At 48.7% G+C, this 24,763-nt stretch overlaps 1 protein-coding gene across 1 annotated transcript; it reads left to right on the top strand.

Annotated features, from left to right (window-relative positions):
• Window positions 1–2,810: 2,810 nt before the first annotated feature.
• Window positions 2,811–20,224, top strand: TBC1D20 (TBC1 domain family member 20). Its single transcript, XM_075350546.1, has 8 exons — window positions 2,811–2,926; window positions 9,698–9,883; window positions 9,965–10,045; window positions 16,757–16,943; window positions 17,569–17,670; window positions 17,741–17,882; window positions 17,965–18,152; window positions 19,220–20,224. The coding sequence occupies exons 1-8, from the start codon at window positions 2,896–2,898 to the stop codon at window positions 19,473–19,475; spliced, it is 1,173 nt and encodes a 390-aa protein (XP_075206661.1). The 5' UTR covers window positions 2,811–2,895; the 3' UTR covers window positions 19,476–20,224.
• The last annotated feature ends 4,539 nt before the right edge of the window (window positions 20,225–24,763 follow it).

Raw genomic sequence — 24,763 nt, 5'->3', positions numbered from 1 at the left:
TGCCCAGTCCCTAATATAAAGCATTATACTGCCCAGTCCCTGATATAAAGCATTATACTGCCCAGTCCCTAATATAAAGCATTATATTGCCCAGTCCCTAATATAAAGCACTATACTGCCCAGTCCCTAATATAAAGCATTATATTGCCCAGTCCCTAATATAAAGCATTATACTGCCCAGTCCCTAATATAAAGCATTATATTGCCCAGTCCCTGATATAAAGCATTATACTGCCCAGTCCCTGATATAAAGCATTATACTGCCCAGTCCCTGATATAAAGAATTATACTGCCCAGTCCCTAATATAAAGCATTATACTGCCCAGTCCCTAATATAAAGCATTACACTGCCCAGTCCCTGATATAAAGCATTATACTGCCCAGTCCCTGATATAAAGCATTATACTGCAGTCCCTGATATAAAGCATTATACTGCCCAGTCCCTGTTATAAAGCATTATACTGCCCAGTCCCTGATATAAAGCATTATACTGCAGTCCCTGATATAAAGCATTATACTGCCCAGTCCCTAATATAAAGCATTATATTGCCCAGTCCCTAATATAAAGCATTATACTGCCCAGTCCCTAATATAAAGCATTATACTGCCCAGTCCCTGATATAAAGCATTATACTGCAGTCCCTGATATAAAGCATTATACTGCCCAGTCGCTGATATAAAGCATTATACTGCCCAGTGCCTGATATAAAGCATTATACTGCCCAGTCCCTAATATAAAGCATTATACTGCCCAGTCCCTAATATAAAGCATTATACTGCCCAGTCCCTAATATAAAGCATTATACTGCCCAGTGCCTAATATAAAGCATTATACTGCCCAGTCCCTAATATAAAGCATTATACTGCCCAGTCCATAATATAAAGCATTATAATGCCCAGTCCCTAATATAAAGCATTACACTGCCCAGTCCCTGATATAAAGCATTATACTGCCCAGTCCCTGATATAAAGCATTATACTGCAGTCCCTGATATAAAGCATTATACTGCCCAGTCCCTGATATAAAGCATTATACTGCCCAGTCCCTGATATAAAGCATTATACTGCCCAGTCCCTAATATAAAGCATTATACTGCCCAGTCCCTGATATAAAGCATTATACTGCCCAGTCCCTAATATAAAGCACTATACTGCCCAGTCCCTAATATAAAGCATTATACTGCCCAGTCCCTAATATAAAGCATTATACTGCCCAGTCCCTAATATAAAGCATTATATTGCCCAGTCCCTGATATAAAGCATTATACTGCCCAGTCCCTGATATAAAGCATTATACTGCCGTCCCTGATATAAAGCATTATACTGCCCAGTCCCTGATATAAAGCATTATACTGCCCAGTCCCTGATATAAAGCATTATACTGCCCAGTCCCTGATATAAAGCATTATACTGCCGTCCCTGATATAAAGCATTATACTGCCCATTCCCTGATATAAAGCATTATACTGCCCAGTCCCTGATATAAAGCATTATACTGCAGTCCCTGATATAAAGCATTATACTGCCCAGTCCCTAATATAAAGCATTATACTGCCCAGTCCCTAATATAAAGCATTATACTGCCCAGTCCCTAATATAAAGCATTATACTGCCCAGTCCCTGATATAAAGCATTATACTGCCCAGTCCCTGATATAAAGCATTATACTGCCCAGTCCCTAATATAAAGCATTATATTGCTCAGTCCCTAATATAAAGCACTATACTGCCCAGTCCCTAATATAAAGCATTATACTGCCCAGTCCCTAATATAAAGCATTATACTGCCCAGTCCCTGATATAAAGCATTATACTGCCCAGTCCCTGATATAAAGCATTATACTGCAGTCCCTGATATAAAGCATTATACTGCCCAGTCCCTGATATAAAGCATTATACTGCAGTCCCTGATATAAAGCATTATACTGCCCAGTCCCTAATATAAAGCATTATACTGCCCAGTCCCTAATATAAAGCATTATACTGCCCTGTCCCTGATATAAAGCATTATACTGCCCAGTCCCTGATATAAAGCATTATACTGCCCAGTCCCTAATATAAAGCATTATACTGCCCAGTCCCTAATATAAAGCATTATACTGCCCAGTCCCTAATATAAAGCATTATACTGCCCAGTCCCTAATATAAAGCATTATACTGCCCAGTCCCTGATATAAAGCATTATACTGCCCAGTCCGTGATATAAAGCATTATACTGCCCAGTCCCTAATATAAAGCATTATATTGCTCAGTCCCTAATATAAAGCATTATACTGCCCAGTCCCTGATATAAAGCATTATACTGCCCAGTCCCTAATATAAAGCATTATACTGCAGTCCCTGATATAAAGCATTATACTGCCGTCCCTGATATAAAGCATTATACTGCCCAGTCCCTAATATAAAGCATTATGCTACCCAGTCCCTGATATAAAGCATTATACTGCCCAGTCCCTAATATAAAGCATTATGCTACCCAGTCCCTGATATAAAGCATTATACTGCCCAGTCCCTCTAGAATAGTGCTTGTTGTCAGGGGACCTGTGCCTTTACATTAAAGAAAACACAATAAATGTTACAGCTGCCGCATTATCCTTAGCTGTTGTTTTTTTCAGGAAAGCAGACCAATATGGCCGCCATGGGCAGCCCAGGCGTCACCCAGCTTTTCTGGGACCAGAGCGAGGGCAGAGCAAAATGCGTGGTACGGAAGGAGAGGCGGGACATCGCCAGGTACAATCACGCGGGGCTAGGGGGCGGGGACTAGCGGGACTACGCCTTTCCGGTCAGGTGATGTCACTCCACTGCGCAGGTCCACACTGCAGTGACGTCATGAGTCGAGTGTACGGAAGTGTGTCCGCTATGTTTTGCCGGTAACGGCGCCGGTTGATCTACGAGTATGCCCGTGAGCACGGAGCCGGGGAGACACGGTAACTACCACACAACAGAAACAGAAAGGAGACTCAAGGGTGGAAGCTGGGTGACATATGGGTGGTAGAGAGTCCTGCAAACGTGTCACCCTGCACCCAAGTATATGTTACCCCTGCACCCCAGTATATGACACTCTGCTACATGTGTTACCCCTGCACCCCAGTATATGACACCTTGCTACATGTGTTACCCCTGCACCCCAGTATATGACACCTTGCTACATGTGTTACCCCTGCACCCCAGTATATGACACCTTGCTACATGTGTTATCCCTGCACCCCAGTATATGACACCTTGCTACATGTGTTACCCCTGCACCCGTGTGTGACACCCTGCTACATGTGTTACCCCTGCACCCCAGTATATGACACCCTGCTACATGTGTTACCTCTGCCCCCCAGCGTGTGACACCCTGCTACATGTGTTACCCCTGCACCCCAGTATATGACACCCTGCTACATGTGTTACCCCTGCACCCCAGTATATGACACCTTGCTACATGTTACCCCTGCACCCCAGTATATGACACCCTGCTACATGTGTTACCCCTGCACCCCAGTATATGACACCTTGCTACATGTTACCCCTGCACCCCAGTATATGACACCCTGCTACATGTGTTACCCCTGCACCCCAGCGTGTGACACCCTGCTACATATGTTACCCCTGCACCCCAGTGTGACACCCTGCTACATGTATTACCCCTGCATCTCAGTATGTGACACCCTGCTACATATGTTACCCCTGCACCCCAGTCTGACACCCTGCTACATGTATTACCCCTGCATCTCAGTATGTGACACCCTGCTACATGTGTTACCCCTGCACCCCAGTATATGACACCCTGCTACATGTGTTACCCCTGCACCCCAGTATATGACACCCTGCTACATGTGTTACCCCTGCACCCCAGTATATGACACCCTGCTACATGTGTTACCCCTGCACCCCAGTATGTGACACCCTGCTACATGTGTTACCCCTGCACCCCAGTATATGACACCCTGCTACATGTGTTACCTCTGCCCCCCAGCGTGTGACACCCTGCTACATGTGTTACCCCTGCACCCCAGTATATGACACCCTGCTACATGTGTTACCCCTGCACCCCAGTATATGACACCCTGCTACATGTGTTACCCCTGCACCCCAGTATATGACACCCTGCTACATGTGTTACCTCTGCCCCCCAGCGTGTGACACCCTGCTACATGTGTTACCCCTGCACCCCAGTATATGACACCCTGCTACATGTGTTACCCCTGCACCCCAGTATATGACACCTTGCTACATGTTACCCCTGCACCCCAGTATATGACACCCTGCTACATGTGTTACCCCTGCACCCCAGTATATGACACCTTGCTACATGTGTTACCTCTGCCCCCCAGCGTGTGACACCCTGCTACATGTGTTACCCCTGCACCCCAGTATATGACACCCTGCTACATGTGTTACCCCTGCACCCCAGTATATGACACCTTGCTACGTGTTACCCCTGCACCCCAGTATGACACCTTGCTACATGTTACCCCTGCACCCCAGTATATGACACCCTGCTACATGTGTTACCCCTGCACCCCAGTATATGACACCTTGCTACATGTGTTACCCCTGCACCCCAGTATATGACACCTTGCTACATGTTACCCCTGCACCCCAGTATATGACACCCTGCTACATATGTTACCCCTGCACCCCAGTGTGACACCCTGCTACATGTATTACCCCTGCATCTCAGTATGTGACACCCTGCTACATATGTTACCCCTGCACCCCAGTATGACACCTTGCTACATGTGTTACCCCTGCACCCCAGCGTGTGACACCCTGCTACATGTATTACCCCTGCACCCCAGTATATGACACCTTGCTACATGTGTTACCCCTGCACCCCAGTATATGACACCTTGCTACATGTGTTACCCCTGCACCCCAGCGTGTGACACCTTGCTACATGTTACCCCTGCACCCCAGCGTGTGACACCCTGCTACATGTTACCCCTGCACCCCAGCGTGTGACACCCTGCTACATATGTTACCCCTGCACCCCAGCGTATGACACCCTGCTACATATGTTACCCCTGCACCCCAGCGTATGACACCCTGCTACATATGTTACCCCTGCACCCCAGCATGTGACACCCTGCTACACGTTATCCCTGCACCTCAGTATATCACACCCTGCTAAATATGTTACCCCTGCACCCCAGTATATGACACCCTGCTACATATGTTACCCCTGCACCCCAGTGTGACACCCTGCTACATGTATTACCCCTGCATCTCAGTTTGTGACACCCTGCTACATATGTTACCCCTGCACCCCAGTATGACACCTTGCTACATGTGTTACCCCTGCACCCCAGCGTGTGACACCCTGCTACATGTATTACCCCTGCACCCCAGTATATGACACCTTGCTACATGTGTTACCCCTGCACCCCAGTATATGACACCTTGCTACATGTGTTACCCCTGCACCCCAGCGTGTGACACCTTGCTACATGTTACCCCTGCACCCCAGCGTGTGACACCCTGCTACATGTTACCCCTGCACCCCAGCGTGTGACACCCTGCTACATATGTTACCCCTGCACCCCAGCGTATGACACCCTGCTACATATGTTACCCCTGCACCCCAGCGTATGACACCCTGCTACATATGTTACCCCTGCACCCCAGCATGTGACACCCTGCTACATATGTTACCCCTGCACCCCAGTATATGACACCCTGCTACATATGTTACCCCTGCACCCCAGTATATGACACCCTGCTACATGTGTTACCCCTGCACCTCAGGATGTGACACCCTGCTACATGTGTTACCCCTGCACCCCAGTGTTTAACACCCTGCTACATGTGTTACCCCTGCACCCCAGTATATGACACCCTGCTACATGTGTTACCCCTGCACCCCAGTATATGGCACCCTGCTACATGTGTTACCCCTGCACCCCAGTATATGACACCCTGCTACATGTGTTACCCCTGCACCTCAGGATGTGACACCCTGCTACATGTGTTACCCCTGCACCCCAGTATATGACACCCTGCTACATGTGTTACCCCTGCACCCCAGTATATGACACCCTGCTACATGTGTTACCCCTGCACCCCAGTATATGACACCCTGCTACATGTGTTACCCCTGCACCCCAGTATATGACACCCTGCTACATGTGTTACCCCTGCACCCCAGGATGTGACACCCTGCTACATGTGTTACCCCTGCACCCCAGGATGTGACACCCTGCTACATGTGTTACCCCTGCACCCCAGTATATGACACCCTGCTACATGTGTTACCCCTGCACCCCAGTATATGACACCCTGCTACATGTGTTACCCCTGCACCCCAGTATATGACACCCTGCTACATGTGTTACCCCTGCACCTCAGGATGTGACACCCTGCTACATGTGTTACCCCTGCACCCCAGTATATGACACCCTGCTACATATGTTACCCCTGCTCCCCAGTATATGACACCCTGCTACACGTTATCCCTGCACCTCAGTATATCACACCCTGCTAAATATGTTACCCCTGCACTCCAGTATATGACACCCTGCTACATGTTACCCCAGTATATCACACCCTGCTACATGTGTTACCACTGCACCCCGGTATATCACACCCTGCTAAATCTTACCCCTGCTCCCCAGTGTATCACACCCTGCTACATGTGTTGCCCCTGCTCCCCACTGTATGACACTCTGCTACATCTTACCCCTGCTCCCCAGTATATGACACCCTGCTACTTATGTTACACCTGCTCCCCAGTATATGACGCCCTGCTACATGTGTTACCCCTGCACCCCAGTATATGACACCCTGCTACATGTGTTACCCCTGCACCCCAGTATATGACACCCTGCTACATGTGTTACCCCTGCACCCCAGTATATGACACCCTGCTACATGTGTTACCCCTGCACCCCAGTATATGACACCCTGCTACATGTGTTACCCCTGCACCTCAGGATGTGACACCCTGCTACATGTGTTACCCCTGCACCCCAGTATATGACACCCTGCTACATATGTTACCCCTGCTCCCCAGTATATGACACCCTGCTACACGTTATCCCTGCACCTCAGTATATCACACCCTGCTAAATATGTTACCCCTGCACTCCAGTATATGACACCCTGCTACATGTTACCCCAGTATATCACACCCTGCTACATGTGTTACCCCTGCACCCCAGTATATGACACCCTGCTACATGTGTTACCCCTGCACCCCAGTATATGACACCCTGCTACATGTGTTACCCCTGCACCCCAGTATATGACACCCTGCTACATGTGTTACCCCTGCACCCCAGTATATGACACCCTGCTACATGTGTTACCCCTGCACCCCAGTATATGACACCCTGCTACATGTGTTACCCCTGCACCCCAGTATATGACACCCTGCTACATGTGTTACCCCTGCACCCCAGTATATGACACCCTGCTACATGTGTTACCCCTGCACCCCAGTATATGACACCCTGCTACATGTGTTACCCCTGCACCCCAGGACGTGACACCCTGCTACATGTGTTACCCCTGCACCCCAGGATGTGACACCCTGCTACATGTGTTACCCCTGCACCCCAGTATATGACACCCTGCTACATGTGTTACCCCTGCACCCCAGTATATGACACCCTGCTACATGTGTTACCCCTGCACCCCAGTATATGACACCCTGCTACATGTGTTACCCCTGCACCTCAGGATGTGACACCCTGCTACATGTGTTACCCCTGCACCCCAGTATATGACACCCTGCTACATATGTTACCCCTGCTCCCCAGTATATGACACCCTGCTACACGTTATCCCTGCACCTCAGTATATCACACCCTGCTAAATATGTTACCCCTGCACTCCAGTATATGACACCCTGCTACATGTTACCCCAGTATATCACACCCTGCTACATGTGTTACCACTGCACCCCGGTATATCACACCCTGCTAAATCTTACCCCTGCTCCCCAGTGTATCACACCCTGCTACATGTGTTGCCCCTGCTCCCCACTGTATGACACTCTGCTACATCTTACCCCTGCTCCCCAGTATATGACACCCTGCTACTTATGTTACACCTGCTCCCCAGTATATGACACTCTGCTACTTATGTTACACCTGCTCCCCAGTATATGACGCCCTGCTACATGTGTTACCCCTGCACCCCAGTATATGACACCCTGCTACATGTGTTACCCCTGCACCCCAGTATATGACACCCTGCTACATGTGTTACCCCTGCACCCCAGTATATGACACCCTGCTACATGTGTTACCCCTGCACCCCAGTATATGACACCCTGCTACATGTGTTACCCCTGCACCCCAGTATATGACACCCTGCTACATGTGTTACCCCTGCACCCCAGTATATGACACCCTGCTACATGTGTTACCCCTGCACCCCAGTATATGACACCCTGCTACATATGTTACCCCTGCTCCCCAGTATATGACACCCTGCTACACGTTATCCCTGCACCTCAGTATATCACACCCTGCTAAATATGTTACCCCTGCACTCCAGTATATGACACCCTGCTACATGTTACCCCAGTATATCACACCCTGCTACATGTGTTACCACTGCACCCCGGTATATCACACCCTGCTAAATCTTACCCCTGCTCCCCAGTGTATCACACCCTGCTACATGTGTTGCCCCTGCTCCCCACTGTATGACACTCTGCTACATCTTACCCCTGCTCCCCAGTATATGACACCCTGCTACTTATGTTACACCTGCTCCCCAGTATATGACACTCTGCTACTTATGTTACACCTGCTCCCCAGTATATGACGCCCTGCTACATGTGTTACCCCTGCACCCCAGTATATGACACCCTGCTACATGTGTTACCCCTGCACCCCACTGTATGACACCCTGCTACATGTGTTGCCCCTGCTCCCCACTGTATGACACTCTGCTACATCTTACCCCTGCTCCCCAGTATATGACACCCTGCTACTTATGTTACACCTGCTCCCCAGTATATGACACCCTGCTACTTATGTTACACCTGCTCCCCAGTATATGACACCCTGCTACTTATGTTACACCTGCTCCCCAGTATATGACACTCTGCTACTTATGTTACACCTGCTCCCCAGTATATGACGCCCTGCTACATGTTATCCCTGCACCACAATATGTGACACCTTGATATATATTAGGAGGGGGGGTGTCAGGGTTCTGGAGGGGGGACTGTGAATGGGGGGTAGGAGGAGGAGGAGGCGGCGAGTTTGCCGGGGCTCTAGGTTGTAGCAAATTGGTACTAGAACACACGGTGACGCTGGCTTTGTAGGTGCACAGAGGGTGAAGGGACTCTGCAGAATGCAGCTGTGGGAAAGTGGGTAGAAGGGCATTGTGGAGAAAGCAGGCGATGGGGTAGCACAGTGGGTGTAAGGGACACTGGGAGCAGCAGAGCTATAGCAGGGGGCACAGATTCTGCGGGGGCGGTCATATTGGTGGCCCTGATGTCACACCATTCTTCTCTGCATCAGCCTGCTTCACATTACGTGATCCCCTGCCTCTTATTCTGCCATCTCTAACCTTCTCTCAGTAGGGGACATGTAAATAGTGGCTCTGGGTTGGTCTGTAGGGTGGGGTGCATGGGGGGGGGGACATGCTGCAGGATAACGCATTGTAACAGTGCATGGTTATGTGGCTGCCATTATACTGGATATTAAGGTTCTTGCAGATAGTCTCCCACTTACACTTCTCACTTTGTGTCTCAGGCAATGAATTCCGCAGGCGCAGGAAGCTGTGTGACATCCAGAAGGCTCTGATTAAGGACCCCCCAGATGTAGCGACTCTCCGGCGGATGGCAATCAGCGAGGGCGGTCTTCTTACTGATGAGATCCGATGCCAAGTGTGGCCCAGACTCCTGAATGTCAGCACCGAGGAGCTGCCCCCACCCCCAGGTATGACAGTAGCCCTGTGTGACCAGCATTAGGGGGCACTACCGGCGAGGTCACCTCTGACTAGACGTCTCATCTTTGCAGGTCCTGAATTGCGGGTGAACAACAAGGATTATGAGCAGGTTCTGCTGGACGTCCGGCGCTCTCTCAGGCGCTTCCCCCCCGGTGAGATGTCGGTGGGCTTGTTGGGTGGTGTTGTACTTCATCTACTGGTAAACTACAACCCCCATGATGCTTTGCCCTCAGCTCAAAATGAAAGGAGAATTCCAGTCTTCCTAGTAATATTATCCAGAAATCTGTTGATCCGGCGCTAGGCCTCATGGAAGTCGGATTGGGGGATGGATAAATAAAGACCCTAGTTTCTTTTAAGTATCTGTTTCCATTTTTACAGGATTGGCATTGAGGGGTGGGCAGACCCTCATATCATGTTAGTTAGGGTAAAATAATAATAATGATTTCTTCGGCGCTCCATTGGGAGACCCAGACGATTGGGTGTATAGCTACTGCCTCCGGAGGCCACACAAAGCATTACACTAAAAAGTGTAAGGCCCCTCCCCTTCTGGCTATACACCCCCCGTGGGATCACGGGCTTGCTCAGTTTTCAAGCTTTGTGCGAAGGAGGTCAGACATCCACGCATAGCTCCACTGTTTTTAGTCAGCAGCAGCTGCTGACTATGTCGGATGGAAGAAAAGTGGGCCCATATGGGGCCCCCAGCATGCTCCCTTCTCACCCCACTTTTGTCGGGTGTTTGTTAAGGTTGAGGTACCCATTGCGGGTACGGAGGCTGGAGCCCACATGCTGTTTTCCTTCCCCATCCCCCCTCAGGGCTCTGGGTGAAGTGGGATCTTACAGGTCTCCAGGCACTGAGACCGGGCTCCATCCACAGACCCAGAGAACCTGCTGGATATGGAGCTGAGTATCGTCAGGGACAGGGCCCTGCTACATTAAGGTACTCTGTGTCCCCGTACACATCGCGCACACACACACCAGCATTGCTGGGAGTGCTAGTGCGCCGGGGACAACAGTGCGGAGCGCTTGTGCTATTATTCACGGCAGCTTTGCTGTGTGAATTTATGTATTGGGAACTGCCGCGCCGGGCCGCTGCTGGGTGTTTTTACACTGTGGCGCGGCTGGGACCTGTGGTGCGCCGGGGACTCCGCGCTGGCCGTGCACATAGGACGGCCGCGCTTATTACTCGAGTCCCCGGCTTTGCGGCCTAGTTTTCGTTTCGTTCCCGCCCCCAGCCCTGCCAGTCAGGGGAGAGGCGGGACGCTGTACAGAAAGTCAGCGCCGAGGGTTGGAGTCTGCTTTGCATTCTCCAGCCCCCTTCACTGGACACAGTGGGACGCCGGTTTCCCGCTCTTGCCTGGGGCACGCCCACGGCCCGCCCCTCGTCACACGAGCTGGAGAAGGACGCCGGCAGCCATTCCTGCAGTCCGAGCTGGAGAACGGAGACAAGCTCTGGGCAACCAGTCACAGGACTCTGGCGACCACACACCCGCCTATAGGCGGGCGGTAAGCAGCACCTGAAGTGCTGACCCCACTAAATACCGTTGTGTCCATTTGTATTTTATGCTTACACTGCACTGTAGGTCGCTATTTTTGGCTATATGCCCTCTTAGATGGCGAGACAACAGCAGCAAAAAAGCAAGGGTGCTAAGGCACAGGCTTTCTATGCTGCTTGTATTGCATGTGCTGAAGTGTTCATTTGTACTTATGCTTGTATGCTATACACTGCACTGTACGGTCGCTACTCTTGGCTATATTCTCCTAGAATGGCTAGACAACAGCAGCAAAAAAGCAAAGGTGCTAAGGCACAGTTTTTCTAGGCTGCTTGTATTGCATGTGCTGAAGTGTTCATTTGTACTTATGCTTGTATGCTATACATTGCACTGTACGGTCGCTATTCTTGGCTATATGCTCCTAGATGGCTAGTCTACAGCAGCAAAAAAGCAAGGGTGCCAAGGCACAGGCTTTCTAAGCTGCTCATATTGCATGTGCTGAAGTGCTCATTTGTACTTTATGCTTGTATGCTATACATTGCACTGTACGGTCGCTATTCTTGGCTATATGCTCCTAGATGGCTAGACTACAGCAGCAAAAAAGCAACACAGGCTTTCTATGCTGCTTTTACTGCATGTGATACTGTTCCACCGGCAGGTTCCACTGACCCCCGTTGTGTGCAATGCTCCCCTGTAGCACTTCGTCAGCCGGGGTCTCTACTAGAGGTGGCCAAAGGAACCACCTGTGAACCCTGTCCATGGACAGGGACGGTGTTGCAGTTTCGGCTGATAGATTGTCATGGGATAGTGACTTGCAGTCCAGACAGGCCATGGGCAATCTTGATCATTGCTCCCTGGCCACCCTCATTTGGAACAAAATCAGTGCTCCGGGGGGGGTCCCAGGCATTCCAGGGTGAAGGCTCTGACACGGACGACAGTCCCAGACAGCCTAAGCGAGCTCGCTGGGAGCGGCACTCGGCCTCATCACTAGTCAGGGTCACAGCAGAGGACTCTCTGTATGATGAGGCAGACGTAGCTGATCAGGACTTTGATCCTGACACCGCTCTCAATCCGGATACACCGGATGGTGACGCCATGGTGAATGATCTTATAGCGTCCAGCAATGGCATGTTGGATATCTCTCCCCCAGCTCCTTCAGTGGAGGAGTCAGCTTCCCAGCAGGAGAAATCCCATTTCAGTATCTCAAGCGTACATTGAGTACTTTTCTGGCCACGCTGACTTCAGAGAAGCAGTTCAGAATCACCACGCTTACCAGATAAGCGTTTCTCCAAATGTATTAAGGATACATGTTATCCCTTTCCCCCTGACGTGGTCAGGCGCTGGACCCAGGGTCCAAAGGTGGATCCCCCAATCTCCAGGCTTGCGGCTAGATCCATAGTTGCAGTGGAGATGGGACTTCACTTAAAGATGCCATTGACAGACAGATGGACCTCTGGTTGAAATCTGTCTATGAAGCTATCGGCGTGTCGGTTGCTCCGGCATTTGCAGCCGTATGGGCATTCTAAGCTATGTCAGCTGGTCTTGCGCAGCTGGTCTTGAGCACAGGTACATCTGTGCCGCAGGTAGCGTCCTTATCCTCGCAATGTCTGCATTGCGACTTACCCTATTAATGCTGTCCGAGAGAGACAGTCGAGGTTTCGGTCCTTCCCAGGCTCGGGCAGGTCCAAATTGTCCTAGTCCAAAAGGGCTCAAAAGGCTCAGAGGGGCTCAGATTCCAGGCGGGCTCAATCACGCCCAAGGAAGGCAGCCAGAGGAACCGCTTCCAAGGCGGTCTCCTCATGACTTTAAGCTCTCTCTCTCCGCATCCGCGGTTGGTGGCAGACTCTCTCGCCTTGGCGACATTTAGCTGCCACAGGTCACAGACCGGTGGGTGAGAGACATTGTGTCTCACGTGTACAGGATAGAGTTCTGTTCTCGGCCTCCGGCTCGATTCTTCAGAACTTCCCCACCTACCCACCGAGCCGATGTTCTTCTGCAGGCAGAAGGAGTGGTAATTCCTGTTCCTCTTCAGGAACAAGACACGGTTTTTCCTCCAATCTGATTGTGGGGGACCTAAAACTGCTCAACAAGCACGTGAAGGCCAGGCGGTTCCGGATGGCTCCCTCCGCTCCGTCATTGCCTCAATGTCTCAAGGAGATTTCCTGGCATCAATAGACATCAGGATGCTTATCTCCACGTGCCGATTGCTCCAGAGCACCAACGTTTGCTACGTTTCGTTATTGAAGACGAGCATCTTCAGTTCGTAACCCTGCCCTTCGGTCTGGCGACAGCCCTACGGGTTTTCACCAAGTTCAGGGCAGCAGTGGGAGCAGTCCTGCACTCTCAGGGTCACTCGGTGATCCTTCCTTGGACGGTCGACTTGTCAAGGCACCCTCTCAAGAGGCATGCCAACACAGCCTGAGCGTAGCGCTGGAGACTCTCCAGAGTTTCGGGTGGATCATCAACTTCTCAAGGTTAAATCTGACACCGACCCAATCGCTGACATATCTGGGCATGGAGTGTCACGCTCCCTCAGCGATAGTGAAGCTTCCGCTGGACAAACAGCGTTCACTACAGACGGGGGTGCAGTCTCTCCTTCACGGCCAGTCACACCCCTTAACACGCCTCATGCAGAGGCAGTCACTTTCGCGCAGTTTCATCTGCGTCCACTCCAATGTGGCATTCTTTGCCAATGGGATGGGAAGTCGACGTCCCTAGAAGGAACGTCCCCCTTCTCAGACGGTCAAGGACTCTCTTCAGAGGAGTCCATTCTTCAAATCAATGTGCTGGAAATCTGGGCAGTGTATCTTGCCCTGCAAGCCTTCCAGCCGTGGCTGGAAAGCACACACATCCGAATTCAGTCGGACAACTCCACAGCGGTGGCATACATCTACCACCAAGGCGGAACACGCAGTCGGCAAGCCTCCCAGGAAGTCCGGCGGAGTCTGATGGGGGTGGAAGACAGAGCATCCACCATATCCGCAGTTCACATCCCGGGCGCAGAAAACTGGGAAGCAGACTTCCTCAGTTGCCAGGGTATGGACGCAGGGGAAGGGTATCTTCACCCGGACGGTTTTCAGGAAATCTGTCAACGCTGGGGGATGCTGAACGTCGACCTAATAGCGTCTCGGCACAACAACAAGGTTCCGATTTTCATGGCGCGGTATCACGATCAAAGAGCTCTGGCGGCAGACGCCTTAGTTCAGGTTTGGTCGCAGTTCCAGCTACCTATGTGTTTCCCCCTCTGACACTGCTGCCCAGAGGGCTACGCAACATCAGGTCCGTTTGCCGCCGCGCCATCCTCATCGCCACAGACTGGCCGAGGAGGTCGTAGTCCCCGGATCTGTGGCATCTCACGGTCTGCCAACCGTGGGCACTACCAGCCCGGCCAGACTTACTGTCCCAAGGGCCGTTTTTTCCATCTGAATTCTACGGCCCTGAACCTGACGGTATGGCCTTAGCGTCTTCAGGATTATCTCAGGACGTCATTGCCACCATGAGACAGACTAGAAAACCGACGTCTGCCAAGATCTACCACAGGATGTGGAGGATATTCTTCTCTTAATGCTCTGCTCAGGGAGTGTCTCCCTGCCCATTTGCATTCCCTACTTTTCCTTCCTTCCTGCAATCTGGTTTGGAAAAAGGTTGTCACTCGGCTCCCTTAAAGGACAAGTCTCAGCGCTATCTGTATTCTGCAGAAGCGCCTAGCACCGCTTCCTCAGGTACACACGTTCCTGCAGGAGGTTTGTCACATTGTCCCTCTGTACAAACGGCCGTTGGACCCATGGGATCTGAACAGGGTACTAATTGCTCTCCAGAAGCCGCCCTTCGAGCCTCTGAGAGATGTTTCACTCTCTCGACTTTCCCAGAAAGAGGCCTTTCTGGTAGCGGTCACGTCTCTTAGGAGAGTGTCCGAGCTAGCAGCGCTGTCATCCAAAAGCTTCCTTCCTGGTGTTTCACCAAGGCAAGGCAGTGCTGCGCCCGATTCCGGAGTTCTCCCTAAGGTGGTATCCCCCTTTCATCTCAATCAGGATATCTCCTTACCTTCCTTTTGCCTCATCCATTTCATCGATATGAAATGGATTTGCATTTGTTGGATCTGGTGAGAGCACTCAGAATCTACATTTCCCGCACGGCGCCTCTGCGCCGCTCGGATGCACTCTCTGTGCTTGTCGCTAATCAGCGTAAAGAGTCGCAGGCTTCCAAATCCACCCTGGCTCGATGGATCAAGGAACCAATTCTTGAAGCCTACTGTTCTGCTGGGCTTCCGGTTCCATCAGGGCTGAAAGCCCATTCTACCAGAGCCGTGGGTGCGCCCTAGGCATTACGGCACCAGGCTACGGCTCAGCAGGTGTGCCAGGCAGCTACCTGGTCGAGTCTGCACACTTTCACCAAGCATTGTCAGGTGCATACCTACGCTTAGGCGGATGCCAGCTTAGGTAGAAGAGTCCTGCAGGCGGCGGTTGCCTCCTTGTAGGGAAGGGCTGTTTTACAGCTCTAACATGAGGTATTAATTTACCCACCCAGGGACTGCTTTTGGACGTCCCAATCGTCTGGGTCTCCCAATGGAGCGCCGAAGAAGAAGGGAATTTTGTTACTTACCGTAAATTCCTTTTCTTCTAGCTCCAATTGGGAGACCCAGCACCCGCCCTGTTTCCTTCGGGATTTTTGGTTGTTCGGGTACACATGTTATTCATGTTGAACGGTTTTCAGTTCTCCGATGTTACTTCGGATTGAATTTGTTTAAACCAGTTATTGGCTTTCCTCCTCCTTGCTTTAGCACTAAAACTGAGCAAGCCCGTGATCCCACGGGGGGTGTATAGCCAGAAGGGGAGGGGCCTTACACTTTTTAGTGTAATGCTTTGTGTGGCCTCCGGAGGCAGTAGCTATACACCCAATCGTCTGGGTCTCCCAATTGGAGCTAGAAGAAAAGGAATTTACGGTAAGTAACAAAATTCCCTTCTTTATTCATTTATATAGCGCTATTAATTGACAGCGCTTTACATACATTGGCAACACTGTCCCCATTGGGGCTCACAATCTAGAGTCCCTATCTGTATGTCTTTGGAGTGTGGGAGGAAACCCACGCAAACACTGGGAGAACATACAAACTCCTTGCAGATGGTTTCCTTGGTGGGATTTGAACCCAGGACCCCAGCGCTGCAAGACTGCAGTGCTAACCACTGAGCCACCGTGTCTCCACTCAACCTGCAGCAAGGGAAGGCCATAGAAGTGATCTGTACTGAAGACTGGCATTCTCCAATGGGCCCGCTACTGGCTAAATGTGGTGATACTTTCGAGACTTGGGTTGAGGCTTATGTTTTTCTGTCTTTTCTCAAACATGGGGGTGCATCGTCTGGTTTCGCCTCACAGGTATGCCCTTAACGGAGCGGGAAGACTTGCAGGAGCAGCTGATTGACATCATCCTGCAGGTGTTGGCACGAAACCCACAGTTGCACTATTACCAGGGATATCATGATATTGTAGTCACTTTCCTGCTGGTAGTGGGAGGGCCGGTAGCCACTCTCCTGGTGGATAAGCTGTCCACACATCACCTAAGGTGGGTCTGTGTGAGCCCCCCACACTTTGGCATCTGGCACTTTCACACCCGACATGCCACAGATCCTTTTATGCACACAGGGCACAGTAACCCTCTACATCCTCGAATATACTAACGCTACAGACCCCTCATCCATAATGATGTCACAGGACCACGGCAACCACTGGCCACAGCGGTCATGCGTCATCACGCAGGATGGGGGTGTTGTGATTGTCCACCCCACTAATTGCTTACCTCAATTTAACCCCTTCTATTGACCTGCTTTACCTGCCTCTTGTCTGTGAGTTATGAAGAAAAGTGTGAAGTGGAGTAACACACGACAGCAGGGTCACCATGGAGGCGCATAGACCTGCATCGGAGCTGCGTTCTAATTAAGACTATTTGCACCGTTTCTGTGTTTTCATTTATTGCAGAAATATTCAGCCCCTGTAAAACACTCACATATGTTCCCTCTAGGAAGCTATAGTGAAAAATACCTTCAATAGCCATAGCTTCCAATCTGTAGCTCACTACAACTCCCAGCATGCTCCGACATCCACAGATTGGATCTGCACTCCAGTAATAATGCCTTTTACCCCAGGTCCGTCTTACTTGTGGTGCTCAGCCCTTCTTTCTTTTCCTGAAGGGACTTCATGGATCCCAGCATGGATAACACGAAACACATCCTCAACTACCTGATGCCCATCATAGAGCTGGTGAACCCGGCACTGCACGACTTCATGGTTCGGTGGGTATATCCTGTGCTGTGAGGTCCTTCTGGGCATTTAGAGGAGTGTCTGACATTGTTTTATTCACAGGGCGGAGGTTGGTACAATATTTGCCCTAAGTTGGCTCATCACATGGTTCGGGCACGTCCTGTCAGACTTTAGGCACGTGGTGAGGCTGTATGACTTCTTCCTGGCATGTCACCCGCTGATGCCCATCTACTTTGCAGCTGTGGTAAGAGTATACGCCATGACACATGAAGAGATGCTGTAATCCACTGCTTTTCTAATGTCCGGCTTCTTCTCCCTCCCTGCAGATTGTGTTACACAGAGAGGCAGAGGTGATGGACTGTGAGTGTGACATGGCGTCCGTTCACCACCTGCTGTCCCAGATCCCACAAGATTTGCCCTACGAGACTCTCATCAGCAAAGCCGGCGACCTCTTCGTCCAGTTTCCCCCATCAGAACTATCCAGGGAAGCCGCACAGCAGCATCAGGCGGAGAGGTGAGGGCAAACTGGCTGAAGGAGGGGACATCAGGGCTCCCGAGGGCAAACTAGCTAAAGGAGGGGACATCAGGGCTCCCGAGGGCAAACTGGCTGAAGGAGGGGGCATCAGGGCTCCCTGATAAACCCCCAAAGTGAGTGAGAATGTCCCCTCTGGAGGCGATTGGGACAAATATAAGAGCACAGGCCTAAAGGCCACTTTACACGCTGCGATATCGATATCGCTAGCGTGGGTACCCGCCCCCATCGGTTGTGCGACACGGACAAATCGCTGCCCGTGGCGCACAACATCGCCCGGATCCGTCACACTACTTTCCTGCCCTGTGACGTAGCTGTGACCGGCGAACCGCCTTCTTTCTAAGGGGGCGGTCCGTGCGGCGTCACAGCGACGTCACTAAGCGGCCGCCCAATGAAAGCGAAGGGGCGGAGATGAGCGGGACGTAAAATCCCGCCCACCTCCTTCCTTCCGCATTACGGGCGGCGGCAGGTAAGGAGAGGTTCCTCGTTCCTGCGGCGTCACACACAGCGATGTGTGCTGCCGCAGGAACGACAAACTACATCGTACCTGCAGCAGCGATATTTGAGAAGGGCCCCCCCCCATGTCACCGATGAGCGATTTTGAACGTTTTTGCGACGATTCAAAATCTCTCATAGGTGTCACATGCAACGACATCGTTAATGCAGCCAGATGTGCGTCACAAATTCCGTGACCCCAACAACATCGCTAATGCGATGTCGTAGCGTGTAAAGCGGCCTTTAGACTATGGCCATGACCACACACAGCTTTCCAAAGGGAACTCTATTTATGAAGACTTTCCGGTTACTAATGCACAGTAATCTGATATTTTCTTCTCCATTCACATCCAAAGCTGCGTTCACAATTCTGCCAGTTTTCAGACTCTCAGTTAATAGGTCATGTGGCTGACCAGCAAACTTTTGGAAGCAGCTTTGGATGGGAATAGAGATTCAAAGTCCAGATTTTTATGTCATTGAATACCTCATTTGATGATGTAGATTATACCGATAATTTATTTATGCGTAAATCCATTTATTTCTGTTTGATCCAGGACTGCGGTGTCAACATTTAAGGACTTTGAACTGGCGTCCACCCAGCAGCGGCCGGATATGGTCCTCCGCAGACGCTTCAGGGACATGGTCCGTCCAGAGCATGGGAACAAGGCTGTCCTCACCAAACCCCGTACTAACAGACTGGTGAAGCTGGCGGTCATGGGACTGACGGTGGCTCTCGGTGCCGCCGCACTTGCTGTTGTTAAGAGCGCTCTGGAATGGGCCCCCAAATTTGAACTGCAGATTTTCCCATAACTTGGGGCCTTTTACTGAAGAGACTGTGGTTATGTCATGCATCGAACATCTCATCGGGTGGAGATCGCACCCCCACACCTGTGCCTTTGTCCTGTCCAGCACCTCAGTATCCACACTCCCTGCCTTTTCCCAACACATTTGACTTTATTTTACCACTTAACACTTGGACCTGGACACATTGCATTAACCGTATACTTTTGGAGATCCCGCCATGTATGCCACGAGGGAAACAAGGTCACCCCGACATGGGATACAGTGGAATAAAACTAAGTTCACAGGTCCAGTAATTATCCATTAGAATAGATCCAGCAGCAATCTGTGAAAACAACTTGTTTGTCTGTTTTTAAATACAGGATCCGGTTTTTAAGATTGGAATCTATGGAGAACGGATCCGTTAACTGATCGCTTTTATCTTCCATTTGCAACTGATCCAGTGAGCAATAAAGTGGATCCCTTACAAATGAAAGAAAAATGGATGACTAAATAGTAATCAGTTATCGGATCCAATTAAAGTCAATTATTTAAAAACTGATAAGTTGTTTTTGCCAACAGATTGCCGCTTGATCCGTTCTAGCGGATGATTACTGGAAGTGTGAGCTTGCACTAACCTGTGTATATCTGTACATAATCGTTCACTTTATGATAAACCGTTAACGCCACTCGTACCAAGGTATCATTATTGCAATTTATTGTTTCCTGCAGCGTTGAGGGATATCCTATATGGCTACAATTAAAGCCCTGCAAAGAAAGATGCCAGGGTTTGGAATGACTAATCTGTATGGCCAGGGTCTTAACACCATAAGAATGGGTAAACACACAGCAGCAGTGCAGATCTCCCCATTTCTGATGGTTTGTTACAATGTATCGCCATCTTAACCTCACAGGGCATTGCCCAGACTGTATACAATTGTAACAAACAACAACTATATTAGATTTTTTTTCTTTCTGCTATGATTGCAACCCAAAATTATTCCCATTCACTGTTTGCAATATCCGGAAAATAGTGAGGAATATTATAACAGCAGCTATAGAGGGTTTGTTTAATACATAACTTAATGATTTATTTTTTTTTTTAAATCAACAATAAAGTGCAAGTCCGATAGGACACCAATTGATCAGCAAAACTTAGGTGTAGATATTCCCCAATGAGCCAAACCAATAAACCACTGGACAATGATCAGTAATTATCAAAGTCGTTGGCAGACATTAAACCCACCAGAACATAAAACACTATGCCGACCTTAAGGCTGGAGTGACACTTGCGAGAGACTCGCATCGCATCACCCGGCATGAGACTCGCATCGCATCACCCGGCATGGCTGCACACTCTCCTGACAGAAGCGGGTCAGCTGCATGTATTTCTATGCAGCTGAGATGCTCTTGTCAGGAGAGCTGTAGGCCATGTTGGGTGATGTGATGCAAGACTTGCACGAGTCTCTCACAAGTGTGACTCCGTCCTAATTCATTGCCACCAGTGGATTTAGATGATTATGTCAGTGGGTAAAAATCAAATATTTATAAAGGATATCAATGTTGTCAGTGGACAAAATCCTAATAAGACAATAGTTCAGGAGATATCCAGATGCTATATAAAGTGTGTTCCAAAATAACGGCACCAGTATTAATTCAACCGTATAGATTATTGGACTTTCAAAAGTTGTACTAAAAATCCACTAAACCTGACAAAAAACTGCTGTCAGTAAAGCAAAAGATTTAACATACATAGCATTAGCAAAAAGCTCATATTGAGCAAAAGCCCCTGGGATTACCCCTGACAGTGTATATTATCCACACATAAATACAGTCACAATGATGACCTCTTCAGTTAACAAGTACTGTAGTTAATTAGGATCACAGTGGTGATTCAGGAAATATCGAGTCACAATGATGATCTCTTCAGCTATCAAATGGTTAAACATGATCACAGTAGTGATACACGGAAGACATACAGTCATATGAAAAAGTTTGCGCAGCCCTATTAATGTTAACCTTTTTTCTTTATAACAATTTGGGTTTTTGCAACAGCTATTTCAGTTTCATATATCTAATAACTGATGGACTGAGTAATATTTCTGGATTGAAATGAGGTTTATTGTACTAACAGAAAATGTGCAATCCGCCTTTAACCAAAATTTGACCGGTGCAAAAGTATGGGCACCTCAACATAAAAGTGACATTAATATTTTGTAGATCCTCCTTTTGCAAAAATAACAGTCTCTAGATGCTTCCTGTAGCTTTTAATGAGATCCTGGATGAAGGTATATTTGACCATTCCTGTTTACAAAACAATTCCAGTTCAGTTAAGTTTGACGGTCGCCGAGCATGGACAGCCCGCTTCAAATCATCCCACTGATTTTCAATGATATTCAGGTCTGGGGACTGGGATGGCCATTCCAGAACATTGTAATTGTTCCTCTGCATGAATGCCTGAGTAGATTTGGAGCGGTGTTTTGGATCATTGTCTTGCTGAAATATCCATCCCCTGCGTAACTTCAACTTTGTCACTGATTCTTGCACATTAAGGAATAACTCGTTTGGAACACCATTCTAAGTCAGAACTGGGTGCAAAAAACCTAAAAAAACATCACTATGGGGAGATAAGGTATGCACACCAGTGACTATGTAAGGGGAATACATGGAATAGCAGAAACTGCTGTGTGAATACTGACTTGAAAAATCCAATAGCTATATGTAAGAGTGAAATGTGAAAAATGGAATTTTAAGTTAAGTTTTTTAACTGCATGAGAGGACACACACAAGCTAGGGACCCCAACATAGAGAAATACTTTGGCGTAGTGTTGGGGCTCTATTGCATTGATCAATTCAGTAGCTAAATTTCTCTTGATTCATATGTTCATGGCAGTAATGCAGATTCCATTTTTCACATTTCACTCTTACATATAGCTATTGGATTTTTCAAGTCAGTATTCACACAGCAGTTTCTGCTATTCCATGTATTCCCCTTACATAGTCACTGGTGTGCATACCTTATCTCCCCATAGTGATTCTTGCACATTGTCAAGAATCTGCTGATACTGAGTTGAATCCATGCGACCCTCAACTTTAACAAGATTCCCCGTGCCGGCATTGGCCACACAGCCCCAAAGCATGATGCTACCCACAGTAAAATTTGGTGGAGGTTCCAAGTGCTTTTCTTGGAATGCCGTGTTTTTTTGCCTCCATGCACAACGCCTTTTTGTATGTGCCAAACAACTCAATCTTTGTTTCATCAGTCCACAGGACCTTCTTCCAAAATGTAACTGGCTTGTCCAAATGTGCTTTTGCATACCTCAGGCGACTCTGTTTGTGGCGTGCTTGCAGAAACGGCTTCTTTCGCATCATTCTCCCATACAGCTTCTCCTTGTGCAACGTGCACTGTATTGTTGACCAATGCACATTGACACCATCTGCAGCAAGATGATACTGCAGGTCTTTGGAGGTGGGCTGTGGATTGTCCTTGACTGTTCTCACCATTCTTCTCTGCCTTTCTGATATTTTTCTTGGCCTGCCACTTCTGGGCTTAACAAGAACTGTACTTGTGTTCTTCCATTTCCTTACTATGTTCCTCACAGTGGAAACTGACAGTTTAAATCTCTGAGACAACTTTTTGTATCCTTCCCCTGAACAACTATGTTGAATAATCTTTGTTTTCAGATCATTTGAGAGTTGTTTTGAGGAGCCCATGATGCCACTCTTCATAGGAGATTCAAATAGGAGAACAACTTGCAAGTGGCCACCTTAAATACCTTTTCTCATGATTGGATGCACCTGCCTATGAAGTTCAAAGCTCAATGAGGTTACAAAACCAATTTAGTGCTTTAGTAAGTCAGTAAAAAGTAGTTAGGAGTGTTCAAATCAAGAAATTGATAAGGGTACCCATACTTTTGCACCGGACAAATTTCGTTTAAATGCGGATTGCACATTTTCTGTTAGAACAATAAACCTCATTTCAATCCAGAAATATTACACAGTCCATCAGTTATTAGATACAGTTAGGTCCAGAAATATTTGGACAGTGACACAAGTTTTGTTATTTTAGCTGTTTACAAAAACATGTTCAGAAATACAATTATATATATATAATATGGGCTGAAAGTGCACACTCCCAGCTGCAATATGAGAGTTTTCACATCCAAATCGGAGAAAGGGTTTAGGAATCATAGCCTCCTCTTTTTCAAGGGACCAAAAGTAATTGGACAGGGGACTCTAAGGGCTGCAATTAACTCTGAAGGCGTCTCCCTCGTTAACCTGTAATCAATGAAGTAGTTAAAAGGTCTGGGGTTGATTACAGGTGTGTGGTTTTGCATTTGGAAGCTGTTGCTGTGACCAGACAACATGCGGTCTAAGGAACTCTCAACTGAGGTGAAGCAGAACATCCTGAGGCTGAAAAAAAAGAAAAAATCCATCAGAGAGATAGCAGACATGCTTGGAGTAGCAAAATCAACAGTCGGGTACATTCTGAGAAAAAAGGAATTGACTGGTGAGCTTGGGAACTCAAAAAGGCCTGGGCGTCCACGGATGACAACAGTGGTGGATGATCGCTGCATACTTTCTTTGGTGAAGAAGAACCCGTTCACAACATCAACTGAAGTCCAGAACACTCTCAGTGAAGTAGGTGTATCTGTCTCTAAGTCAACAGTAAAGAGAAGACTCCATGAAAGTAAATACAAAGGGTTCACATCTAGATGCAAACCATTCATCAATTCCAAAAATAGACAGGCCAGAGTTAAATTTGCTGAAAAACACCTCATGAAGCCAGCTCAGTTCTGGAAAAGTATTCTATGGACAGATGAGACAAAGATCAACCTGTACCAGAATGATGGGAAGAAAAAAGTTTGGAGAAGAAAGGGAACGGCACATGATCCAAGGCACACCACATCCTCTGTAAAACATGGTGGAGGCAACGTGATGGCATGGGCATGCATGGCTTTCAATGGCACTGGGTCACTTGTGTTTATTGATGACATAACAGCAGACAAGAGTAGCCGGATGAATTCTGAAGTGTACAGGGATATACTTTCAGCCCAGATTCAGCCAAATGCCGCAAAGTTGATCGGACGGCGCTTCATAGTACAGATGGACAATGACCCGAAGCATACAGCCAAAGCTACCCAGGAGTTCATGAGTGAAAAAAAGTGGAACATTCTGCAATGGCCAAGTCAATCACCAGATCTTAACCCAATTGAGCATGCATTTCACTTGCTCAAATCCAGACTTAAGACGGAAAGACCCACAAACAAGCAAGACCTGAAGGCTGCGGCTGTAAAGGCCTGGCAAAGCATTAAGAA

Source organism: Anomaloglossus baeobatrachus, chromosome 5 (genome assembly GCF_048569485.1).
Source record: "Anomaloglossus baeobatrachus isolate aAnoBae1 chromosome 5, aAnoBae1.hap1, whole genome shotgun sequence".
In the NCBI taxonomy this organism is placed as follows: domain Eukaryota; kingdom Metazoa; phylum Chordata; class Amphibia; order Anura; family Aromobatidae; genus Anomaloglossus; species Anomaloglossus baeobatrachus.
The sequence above is the reverse complement of the archived record's forward strand: the minus strand, read 5'-3'. Positions and strand labels throughout refer to the sequence as shown.